The sequence below is a fragment of the Blennius ocellaris genome (assembly GCF_963422515.1).
Source record: "Blennius ocellaris genome assembly, chromosome: 17".
Classification (NCBI taxonomy): Eukaryota; Metazoa; Chordata; class Actinopteri; order Blenniiformes; family Blenniidae; genus Blennius; species Blennius ocellaris.
The window spans coordinates 14,796,562-14,808,644 of record NC_137666.1 but is presented as its reverse complement, the minus strand read 5'-3'; the positions used below and the strand labels follow the sequence as shown (position 1 = coordinate 14,808,644).

The 12,083-nt window shown below is 42.8% G+C and overlaps 1 protein-coding gene across 3 annotated transcripts in view; it reads right to left on the bottom strand.

The window, feature by feature from the left end:
- Positions 1 to 12,083, bottom strand: part of col12a1a (collagen, type XII, alpha 1a) — a 56,101-nt gene that overhangs the window by 35,320 nt on the left and 8,698 nt on the right. For all 3 annotated transcript variants that reach the window (XM_080513467.1, XM_080513468.1, XM_080513469.1), the window contains exons 9-17: positions 11,736 to 12,026; positions 11,027 to 11,629; positions 10,065 to 10,343; positions 9,705 to 9,980; positions 9,345 to 9,617; positions 3,366 to 3,635; positions 1,627 to 1,893; positions 1,311 to 1,503; positions 1,096 to 1,220 (exon numbers count right to left, since the gene is read on the bottom strand). In XM_080513467.1, coding sequence (XP_080369593.1) covers positions 1,096 to 1,220; positions 1,311 to 1,503; positions 1,627 to 1,893; positions 3,366 to 3,635; positions 9,345 to 9,617; positions 9,705 to 9,980; positions 10,065 to 10,343; positions 11,027 to 11,629; positions 11,736 to 12,026 — 2,577 coding nt within the window. The remainder of the gene's footprint in view (positions 1 to 1,095; positions 1,221 to 1,310; positions 1,504 to 1,626; positions 1,894 to 3,365; positions 3,636 to 9,344; positions 9,618 to 9,704; positions 9,981 to 10,064; positions 10,344 to 11,026; positions 11,630 to 11,735; positions 12,027 to 12,083) is intronic.

Genomic DNA, 12,083 nt, shown 5'->3' with positions numbered 1-12,083 from the left:
GGTGTGCAGCCGCAACATGCAGATGGTGCACTAAATGCTGCCGTCTGCAACTGAAAACAGGTTATGTTTGATTTACAGGATGGTTTGCTAACAAAAAACAAAATTTGTTGTAGCACAAAAACAAATTAACATGTCTCAAGCTGGTTTGTCTGTTACAGGCAGAGTGAGGATATATATACTGTATATAATCTACATATGCCACCATTTGCCTTCAAAATTCCATGAGCTGAACCAGTCATAAGACTGTGCTGGCAGATCAGTTAACATGTCACGGCAATACCACTTTGTATATGCTTTTAAAACAAGTAACACACACATTAATTTTCCAAGTTTCATTTGACACTCAACACTTGTTACAAATAAAAAGTTGTGAAACTTAATGAGCCGTTACAATCTTAAGCGAGGTACACTTCAGTACCAATGACTGTCTAATGCTATGTAAAATAGTTAGCGCTAAATTAGAGGGAGAGATTAAAAAAGAATGTTCTCTCAAACATGTGCCACACCCATTTAGGTCCAGAGGCAGATCAAGAACTAACCTGTAAAAGGACAAGTAGGATTCTTACACCTTGTCAATTTCATCCCGTACAGCAGCAAAATATCACCTTTTAGCTACGTGGTCAAATCAACCTCCATCGCAAACAAAACATTTCACCTCATCCAGCTAGTATTTGATGTACTCAGGCAGTATAAAGGTTTTATAAGTGCAGAAACATTCTATGTGCTGGAAATAAAAAAACGGAAGCCCAACGTCACTGTGACAAAAGCAAGATGAAGGCAGACAGATGGTACTGCCATTACCTCTATTATTGCGTGACACAATTAGCTCTGAGGAAAGGCATTTCGAGGAACCCTTTAACTTTTACAAGGCGTGGCGTTAGTGAGTATTTTCCTTCGCAAAGATTTACTAGGTAACCCAGTCTCCACTGTTTGGCTATTGCCTCAGAAAGACAAAACATAGTGGAGACGCTGCCTTTGAGGTGATGACAGACAATCTACAGTATAGCAAAGACCATTGCAGCAAGTTTTACCATTCAACTTTGAATTCCAAGCAGTTGAAACCTTGTATTTGGGTAGAATATTAGGAAACTTTACTTGGCTCAAGCGGAAATGATGGATCAGGTGCATCAGAATAAGTGGTGTACTCCTCTCCAGCCAGTGGCATACTCTCTCCCCCATCAAATACACCAAACACATTCACCATGTATTTGGTAGCAGCTCTGTAGACAAGGGAAGGAAAACAATCTTAATATGTTGAAAGGTCAACAGACAACTTCTGGACTTGCAAAGAAAATACATTTGAGACATACCTGAGCTCCTCCAGCACCACAGTGTTGTCATAAGGACCAACCACAAGTTGTCCCAGGTCGATATCCTCCCCAACAGGATGGAAAGTGACTTTGTAGCCCTTAACTTCACCGGGAGCAGGGTCCCATGTCACACGGAAACTGGTCCTGGTCGGCTCTGATGTTTGGAGGTTTCTTGGACCCTTGTAAGGTGACACTGCAGAGAAATGATTTCTGGTTCAAAGGTTTCCGCATGTTGCATAAAAAAAGAAGCACTAATAGTGGAGCTATGAGCCCGTTGATGACCAGGTCTGGTTTAGTGAATGACAAGCCAACGTACATGTTGTTCCTTCGCCTTGTCTTGCTTTGCCCTCTCCAGTACGGTAGACGGGCAGGACGTTGATATCATAGGTCGTGAGTGCAGTAAGCCGTCTCAGCACTGTGGTGGTATTGCCGCCGGGCACTTTGGCTGCGAGCTGGCGGCCTCCTGCCTTGGGTTTGTAAGTGACACGGTAGTTGAGTACATTTCCAGGAGCTGGCTTCCATGTTACCTTCATGCTCTTCTCCGTCTCCTCTGAGACAGCAATTGTTCTGCCAGCGGCCGAAACTGTAAAGAAGGGGGCGATAGAAACAAAGGTTAAAAGAGAAAATATGATAAATGAATAGTCTGACAGAGAACGTACTCTTTAGGCCAAGTTAGGATGAAATATGTGCTAAATGTGCACTTAACCACCCATGTTTCCAATATACCTTTGGAAATATAAGCAGCATGGCTTTCCTTCTGGTAAGTAAACTAAACAGTAACACGCTTGACTACCTCACAGTCTTTCATCTGGATATCTGTGCAGTTTCCATATGCGTGTGAATACAGACCCACCTAAATGTTTCAGCTCCCCAGCAGTATACATTAAACAGGCACCAACGTACATGATTGATCGTGTTTAGTTGGTTGTTTTAGGAATGAAGCTCAGAGAAAACTCAAAGTTTTCAATTTTTCCATGGTGTGAGTATGCATGGTGTTTTTCTTACTTTGGGAGCAGGAAGGCCAAGTGTGAATTGTCAGGCTTCAAAACAAGCTGAGGGAAATATTCAGAACGCCCTACTTTAGAAGTACTTTTTTTTTTTATTGATGGAAAATGGCAATGCATCCAAGTTTGCAGTGTGTGGCTCGGCCCAAGGAGCCTTGATATTTGTGCGAAGCAGAAGGAAAGAGAAGAGCAACAGATAGTGGGCGAAAGTGAAGGAAGGAATGAGCAAAGTGAACATCTATGTCTACAAAGTGGCCTTATGGTGGCATTTGGTGTGTATGCCACCTATTGTGCTTGCCAGAATCCATAAACATGAATGACTGTTGGAAATATTTTTCCATCTTACTAACTGGTGGACGGGATCCCTCTCAACTTGGTGCAAGTTTCCATTCAATGTGCTTTTCTCATCCAAGCAGGAGTGTAGTCTAAGTAGGGGAGAGGCCAGTGTCTCTCTGCCCCGCATCTCCCATGAAAACCAAGTGCAGGTGCACATAGACATGAGATCACCTCTGTGCATACATGTGACACGCATACACGGTCTTTAAGATGTGCATGTGGAGTCCTCAATTTTAGTTTTTATGGGTCAAGCACACTGCAGCAGCCATGACATTATCTCCAAGCTCTTCAGTATGAACTGAACAGTAGGTGATGGTGGCTGTTTCCATTTTTCACAAGAAACCCAAAAGCAGAAGATTGGTTAGTGATGATTTCTTCAATTACACTCGTGGCTTAACAGACTCGTAAAACTTTAGGGCTAAAAATGTGTTTATGAGAAGAACGTCTGGACCTGCATTTTTGGGTTTTAACAAAATCCCTAACCATTAAACAAGAGGGAGGAAAGCTGTCCCTCTGTGGTAATGGAGCTTTTACACTTTTATCGTCGTAAAGTTACATCACACATACTTAGCTTGACACTTTCGAAGTAACCCTAAGATGAGACTCCAGAAACTCCAAACAAGACATAAACCGTGGAACGAAGAAAGAAAAGGAATAAACGGGAGAAAAAGAATAGGTGGATGAATGATGAATTAAAGCAGTCAAAGTCACTCACTATCAGTGGTTTCCTCTCCAACCAATGGCTGGCCTTCTCCGTGACCGTAGCCAGCAAAAACAGACACCTGATAGCGTGTCTCTGGGGTGAGACCATCCAGAACCGTGGCGGTGGTGTCTCCCGGTATGGACTTCTCACCAGTCTCGTCACTGTACAGCGACTTCCACCTGATCCGGTACTGGCGAACGTTACCCGGGGCGGCGGCCCAAGACACTGCAAAACTGGTGTCAGTGACATCCTTAGTCACCAAGTCTCTGGGTGAGCCGAGTTCTGTGTGGAGAAAGAGAAAATACTTCTTACATATGGAAAGAGTGCAGAAGTTCCCAACATTTTAACACCCCATTCACACTGTGTGACAAAAAGGTCAGTAAAGCTAAACCCTGGCAGACGAACTCACTGTTGGTGACATACAAGATCAAAATAAAAAACATGTTGTTATGGTTTTCTTTCAAATGTTCAAATCTAATTTTGACAACCAGCTGGCGAAGCCTCAGAACCCCCTGGGAACCAGAGTTTTCAAAGTGTGAAAGGACAAGCACCCTCCCCCAATGTTTTTCCAATATATTATTCTTAACAGCTGTTTGGATCGAGAGGCAATAACAAGCATCGCCTTTTCTTGTGCTGGTTTGATCATTCAATTCGAAATATCCGGTTTATTCCTATATATTGTGTGCGACTACTGTGACTGTTACGCAACAGGTGTTGCCATAAATTATTTTGGCATTTCACAATTTAAAACAAATGCAAAAAGCAAGTGTCATAGCAGATGTATCTTGGTTTACCAAAACCATTCAGAATTTTATTTCCTGGCACTTAGTGCAGACTTTCTGCCAGATAAAATTTGTCTGCAGTCACAAAACATGTTTAACCTTTAAAATGAAAATAACAGCTCATAAAGTCGTATCTATAGATTTTCTGTCTATACAAAAACCGTATCTGTTATGTTAGGCTTTACTTATAGCTGTCATGCTTAGTTTTCCCATTACAATTTGCATTGCCAGTTATATTGCCAGTGACCTTTTTTTGTTATTACTTTTAGTTGATTCCGCTGTTAGTTATTTCCCTATTTTACTTTTTTTAGTCGTTTAAGCTGTTTAACCTTTTAAGCCATAGACAACAATTGTAAGCTGCTTCTCCTTTTCAGTTTTTTCATGGTCTTATCAACTTTCTTGCCATCTTCCTAGTTAGAACTTGTTTTTAAATATTTTTATCAGGAGATAGGGGTCATTTTAGAAATGACATTAAATAACTAAATGTATAGTTACAAAATTTTGTCAAAGCTTCACAGAGCCACTACAGAGGGAGAAAAGAGCCATATGTGGCTGCAGAACCCTGATTTAATGCATGAAATCTCAACTCAAATGGTTGTCTAAGTACAGAAGTATAATATTGCTTGATAGAATTCCAGCACAGTGATGCCGTACTCCAGATGGTGTTGATTTCTAAGGCAGATAAATGTAGGTTTGAGGAAGTGAGTGAGACGACGATTGGTCAAAGCGAACAACCCCGATGATAAAGCATCAACAATCACTCATCTGTCTCCGCTTTAACCCCTCAGGAACTGTTTGAGCAATCTGATTTTCTCCCTTCCATACTACAAGACCACTGGAAAAAATTCTGCAAAACTAATCACAACTCACATATCCTCAGCACCTCTCCCAGCAGCACTTTAATTTTCCATTTTAACAGAGGAAACTCGAGCCACCGAAGCGTGTTTGCTAGAATTGCAGATGTTACGCTCCCTCCCCGCCCCTCTCACTTTTCCTGGGAGATCATCATGAAAGGAGACACATGCAGAGGAGGAGGGGGTTTGTGGCACTGCTTCGTGATGAGCGGCTAACATATGCTTGGCCGAGACGGTTCCCCATGTTTAAATGGACTCTCCAGCCTGGCTGCTGTAAAGAGGAGCTGGAATTACCACATGAGGATGGGCAGAGCCTTCCACACAACCGTTGGGATCCTGATGCTCATGCGAGCTCTTAAGCACACACATGCCAGCAGCTAATGACAATATAATGGCAGGCACAATGAGCCGTGGAGCTGGGTGGTCTCGCGCAAAAACCTCATTCATCAAATCCTACCAAATGAGGTTTAATTGAAACTATAATCACAATGAACAAAATAGAAGCAAATTTACCACAAATTAAATGGATTCATGGAAACAACTGTGTGTCTGTCACGGTACGAATCCCTCATCAGTCCTGCATCCGTCCATTGGGTCTCTACTGGGAACTCATCTGAGCAGAAACATAACAGCAGCCACAGTGCCTGGCAAACAGAGCAATCCGTATGTTGAAAGCAGAGGCTGCTTATCAAGGTAAACGACCCCGACCGCTGCCGACTAATGAAAAGTTCAAGATTTTGGAGGACCATGAAAAACAGCGCTCACCACCAATAAATACCACAATCATTTCATCAAAAGAGTTATCCCTGCCAAAAAAGAGCAGCGGGTGAACTTGACTGACTTTTCCGGCTGTGTGTGTGAACCAAGGGCAGAAGGATCACAAGATAATGACTTCTGCAGACAGTGGCTCGCTTTTCATCAGTACTTACAGACAAGCTAAAAGAGATGGGGCCTCTCGAAGAAGCAGAGCCTGCGCACACACAAAACACATGGTCCACAGACCCAGCAACCAGCTTTAGCAAATATGATCCAAAGTTGTTTGTTTTTAAGTTTCTTTGTACATATATTATGCTATATATCTTGCACCAATGTTTACTTCCACAATCCCCAGAGTCACAGCAATCACCCATGACCACCCTATCCTACTCCATCAAGGTGAAAGATTCCCAAAGTAGGATGCACAACTGAAGGAGTTCACTAATTCACATTAATGCCTCACCCATATGAGTGGAAAACCACGTACGACACAACTAAAGATTATAAGATATCGTCTAAAGGGCATGTGCTGACATCCCCTTCGCATCTGCAGCCAAACATGTCAAAAGCTTGAAAGTATAAAGGACTGCGCTTGAGAAAAACGATCACGCCAGCAGGCAGGGAAAATGCACATGATAATCAGTCGTCTCACACACTAAATGTTTTACGTACCAAGGCTTGATGGAAAGCATTGATATCTTCGCCTTAGGAATAGCTTTTCTGGATAAAAATTCAAACAGCGTTGATTTAATCTAGCTTGCATCGTAAAATCATTTGAAATAACTCCAGAAAATCTATTACTTCTTCAAAGTGCACAAAAAAGGAAAATAGTTGGACCAACTTAACTGAATTGCTTCAATTGGTAACATCTAAATGAATAAAATTCTTAGAACTTAATCAAAATAATTAACTTAAGTTAATTAAGTTAATGAGTTAGATTGAGTGTGAACAACTTTATTCATTTAGATGTTACCAATTTATGCAATTCAATTAGTTGGTCCAACTATTGTCTTTAACCAGTGTGCCACTTAGGTCTTAGGTCTTCCACCCAAATTCAAACTCCCATTCCTTCCTTGCACTTCATTCACCGAGAACCCCCCCCCCCCAAAAAAAAAAAAAAAAAACTCATGAGCCACATGATAAAGTCTTCAGTGACTGTCAGCCATGCTTGTCAGCCCCTGACTTTTTACCTCAAAGGACCTTTAGAGCAGTTAAGAACAAAACATTCCCAGTGAATATGTCTGGCAGTGCCTGAAAGTAGCTGAGGGCATTAGTTTCATAGGAAATCAAACCAAGATGCTGAAGCTTCACCTGGTGTCATGCTGTTCTGTGAGTTAAAGGGAGTGAAGAGACGCTAAATCCCTATGCCACATGTGTAAACAGTTGAGGTGCCGTGCGAATAGTTAAGAAATGAGTCAAATTGGTGCTTAGGGGTTTTTGAACGTATGACCTCTTTGTTATGGGCTCAGCTTTTCATCCACAAAGCCACCCAGAGGCATTGTGGTTCTCATTGTTAGGAGCCTTTTTTTTCTCTCGTCTTGCTTTCTTTGCCTGTGCCTGTCCTTTGCCCCACCCTGGAGGAAGGTGAACAGACAGCTTCACCCTGAGACCAGACAGCCAGACAGCTTGCCCGAGTTCCAAGGTACTCTGAGGTAACATCTTCCACATGCTAAATAAAACTCCCTCAGTTTAAGTAAATAATTTGCAGTTGTTTGTGTATATTATCCACGTTTGGGATGTCCACCTAAGCATTCCCATCACACTGTTTCTGAGCGCCTACCGAGTCATGTCAGGATGTTATAAATCTGTCCTTCTCAAGACTTTTGCATTGGCTCCAATCCCACGGGTGACAACGAAAGCCTTTGTGCAAGCCTTCTCTTCCAGTTCTCGCCTACATGTGCTCCACAGAGCGGGTCACTCAAAAAGAGTGGCACTCCAAACAATGAGATCAGTGTTGGGGCATGCTCACGTCATGTCAGCTTGATAGACTTTACAAAAAAACAAAGTGCTTTGTCATGGATTTCATTTTTTTTCCCTGTGGGGGTGTATGGCTGATGACAGCACAGCTTTGACCTGTGGAAACCAACTCTGTAATCAAAATCAAGCCATCTGGTCAATGTGGGAACCGTGGAAAAAGTAGAAGAAACCAAGTTTCTCATTGTTGCGCTCACCAGAATGTAAACAGACAATCAAATATCTTCAAAGGGAACTCAAGATAGGACATGTGCTCAATTCAATTAGATGCAGGTTAGTGTGATAAATTATAATTGCCTCTATTAAACATACACGCAGTGCAGGAGACCTCAATGTCAAAAAGGCCTCCACTGTTTATTACACAGACAATAAAAGCATTGGTGTGTCTTTGAGCTTCAGGTTGAGCACAACCTGGACATGATTAAAAACAGCCACTATGGCTTTTTCCTTCTCAGCACAACGTGGAAAAAAAAAAAACACAGCCAAACTGTTTCTAACTCTCAGATCTTTAAACGACCAAAACAAAACCTGAAAAATGAAACCCATTCAAGTCGTTTAATGTCTTTCCAAACCTCAGTGACAATATAGCCAAAACAAGACTTCACTTTTTCTAACCCCAAGCATTTCATCATCTCTAAACCAAGCAGAGGATTTTACTGTCAAAGTGAAATTCAGAGGCGGATATCAAAAAAGTTAACAAAGCAAAGTCAATGTAGTCCCTCAGGTTAGCTTTCTGATCCTGTAAAGTGGTTTGAAATGGAATTGACATACCTCTAGAGACATGCTGCACACCAGGACGAGGTGTACATTTCCTGCTATGTGATACCATCACAACCTATCTCAAATCAACAACAGGCCCATCTTTTGTGTCTTGTATGCTATTGCCCACAGCTGTCAATAGATAACTCCTGTCAAAGGAGTGAGAAGGCAGCTGCAATAATCCACACAAAAGTTGATAAATCATCTGTTTATCATCACAAAATGTCCCCAATCTGTCTTGTAAAGCCCTGTAAAACAGTAACTCGTATGTTCCAGGCAGGCTGAGATGTAAAGGCATTAGCAGACATATGGCTCTTGCAGGCTGTTCCAAGTCATTCCATAGGTTTTCTAGGTTTACAAGCTTTCCTCATCCATTTCCATCTCGCTGCCGTCATAACCACCCCTACCTGTTGTAAGTGCCAAAACAATTACTTCAAGTGCCACATCCCCTTTGTTCCTTAACGACCACAGCTCATATACCCACCCAACCCTATAAAGTTAAAGGAACTTCTATAATTTTGATATATTCCCTTGTGAGAAATACCAGATGCTACATTTTTGTAGGGACGTCAAGAGTCCTCAGACAGGATAGAAATGATCTACATAACTACAGCTTCACAACATTCCAGACCCTGAAAAGCTTGAAATGCTATATACCATTCCCTGATTGTCAGGGTTATATTATCTGAGGTTTCTTGAAAAGAAGCAGAACACAATAATGCATTTATCCACTCAGCAGTTCTGCCTTGTTGAGCCCACAATCATGAAGCATGCTTCACATTCTGTCACACACTGGCTAAAGAACGAATCCTATCATGCGCATTGGCTTCAAATTAGACATTAGCAATGTGACATTCTCCTCTTACCTTCCAATGTGGTTCCTGTGCCCAGAAGAGGATCACCCAGACCGGAGGAATAACGAGCACTAACAAACAGCTCATATTCAGTGGCAGGCTGGAGGTTCTTCAGCAGAGCCTGGGTAGTATCTCCTTTAACAGAAATCTCTTTCCTCTCGCCTCCTTCAGCAGGTTTGAAGGCAATGCGGTACTGAAGAACATTTCCCGGAGCAGCCTCCCAGGCCAGTTTCATTGTGGATATGGTCTCGTCAAAGACGCGAAGGTTGCGAGGAGAGCCACGAACTAAAAGTGAAGAACAATTAATGAGAAATGAATTACAGAGAAATTCAGGTTTCACAATACCTTTGCATTGCAGTTTCTTGTGCTCACCTTCCTTGGTGGTACCATCCACCTGCATCTCATCTCCTACACCAGATGCATACTCGGGAGACACAGACACACGATAGGTGGTGATGGGGAAGAGCTCCTGGAGAACGATGGTGGTTTCTGGTCCAGTGGTCTGGGCCTCCAGTACTCCTCCTGTGCCACTCACTGGGACATAGGTCAGGCGGTACCTGATCACTGAACCTGGAGCGGCTTGCCATGACACCCTAAAACTGCTGGTCGTCTCATCTGTAACTTGTAGATTCCGTACAGGTCCTTGCTCTGAAAAGGAAAAAAGAAGCTTTGTAAAGATGTTTTTTGAATATGTTTCTGCTGCAGTGTGCCAAATCAAAACGGATAACTTACCTTCAAGAGTGGTTTCTTCACCAGTCAAAGGGAAACTGTCTCCTTTTTCATACTGTGCAAATACATTGACTTCATATGCGGTGACGGGAAAAAGGTTGGGCAGAACAGCCGTCGTCGTGTCATGGGGAACTGCCATGGAAATGTAGTCTCCGGTGACATCTTCAGCCTTGCGGAAACGCACAAGATAAGATAGGACATCGGCGGCAGCAGCTGTCCAGGTGGTACGGAAGCTTCGGGAGGTGATCTCTGAGAAACCCAAGTCTCTGGGTGGAAGCAAACCTGAAAAGCAAAGATCAATTTTTGAACATGTCTGTCTTGGATTGCATCTAAAGTATTGAATCAAGCTGTTAAATTCATCAAAGCTGAACTTTGTTTCTGGTCTTGATCTTGGAATGTTGCACTGGCTAAGTGGTTTATGTTTTCGCATACATGCTTCAGTGTCTGCAAACACAGATTGTGGCACAAGTCCATTTCACCACTGTGTGAAACAGCCACAGCTCTTTTATTTCTTTATTTCTCTCAGTTTGAGGTTCACATTTAAATCCAACTATGGCCATGTTAAAATACCACTGCTGTTACTGTAGCTCTAATCGGTGATATCAGAAAAACCTTGAAGAAAAAAATCCATTGCAAGTATTTACATTGTTAATTGCCAGTCAATGTGTAATGAGTCATTAATTTTTGTTTGTGGCAAGCCTGACAGTAATTTACTATGAGTACTGTAGATTTAAGTGTCATCCTGCACTTTCTTGACTGCATTGGCACTGAACCACTATGCTACGAAGAACAATCTTGGAAAAACAGTCACTCTGTGTCCAATAAAATACAGTTTTTGAATGGTGATCACTCAAGAGAAAAGCCAAAAACCATTGGCCATACCAACAAGTTAAGGTAATCATCTGTGGATGCTCTTCAGGTCACAGTTGATCAAATTAGATCTGTCGCTCTGTCATCACACTTACTTCTCTTTTTTATGTTCAGGAGCTCCTGTTCAATCCTCAGACAGATGGACTGGGTCAGCTCCTTGGAGATCCTCTGAAATGCATCAAAGTCCTCCACCTCGTAGACGTGGGTGTCTGATGGCTCATTAGCAATGGCCTCCAGCTCCGTCCGGACTGCATCCTTCACACCAACCGCAAAGATCTCCACATCAGTATTCCTCAGTTTGGTAGCTGCATCCTTGAAAGAGTCCGATGACTTTCCATCAGTGATCAGGACCATGACACGCGGGACGTTCTGTCTCGCGCCCCTATTATGGATGAAGATCTTCTCTCGGACATAACTCATGGCCTTGCCAGTATTAGTGGAACCGCCACGGTAAGGGAAGGTGCGCACGGCCTTGACAACAGCACTAATGTCATGGTGGGTGTTGAGAGCAAACTCAGTATGAGGATCACGACTGTACTGAACCAAGCTGAGCTGGACCTTGTTGGGTCCAATGTCAAATGAATTGACCAGAACCTCCAAGAAGGCACGAACTTTTGCAAAGTTTTGTAATCCAATACTGTATGAGCCATCAACCAGGAGGACCACATCAGCCTGCACATCCACACCCAGAGAGCACTCTATTGAAAGACAAGACAAGACACGAAGGAAAAAACTGTAACTAAACCAGGAAACTGAGACTATGAAACATGAATGTAGATGTTTGCACAAAAAATATCACTTTACCAGTTGACACCTTGACAGGCTGGGTCTTCTCCATTGCCATGATTGGTTCGCTGGGGGTCAAACCCTTGAGGGCATACAGGCTGATCTCATACTCAGTCTCAGGGGAAAGGTCACGGACGTTGATAGACGTTTGCGTGGGTCCAATGTACAACTCTTGGCGTTTCATTCCAGGTAGCATTGGAATGAGGGTCAGCTTGTAGCCTGTGATTTCCCCAAGTGACGGGTCCCATGTCACCCTCATTGACTTTGAGGCCATCTCTGTAACCTGCAGGTTTGAGGCTGGCTCCACCACTGAGGAAAGAAAAGCACAAGAAAATGTTTAGTTTGGAGAACAAAACTCTTTGGCAT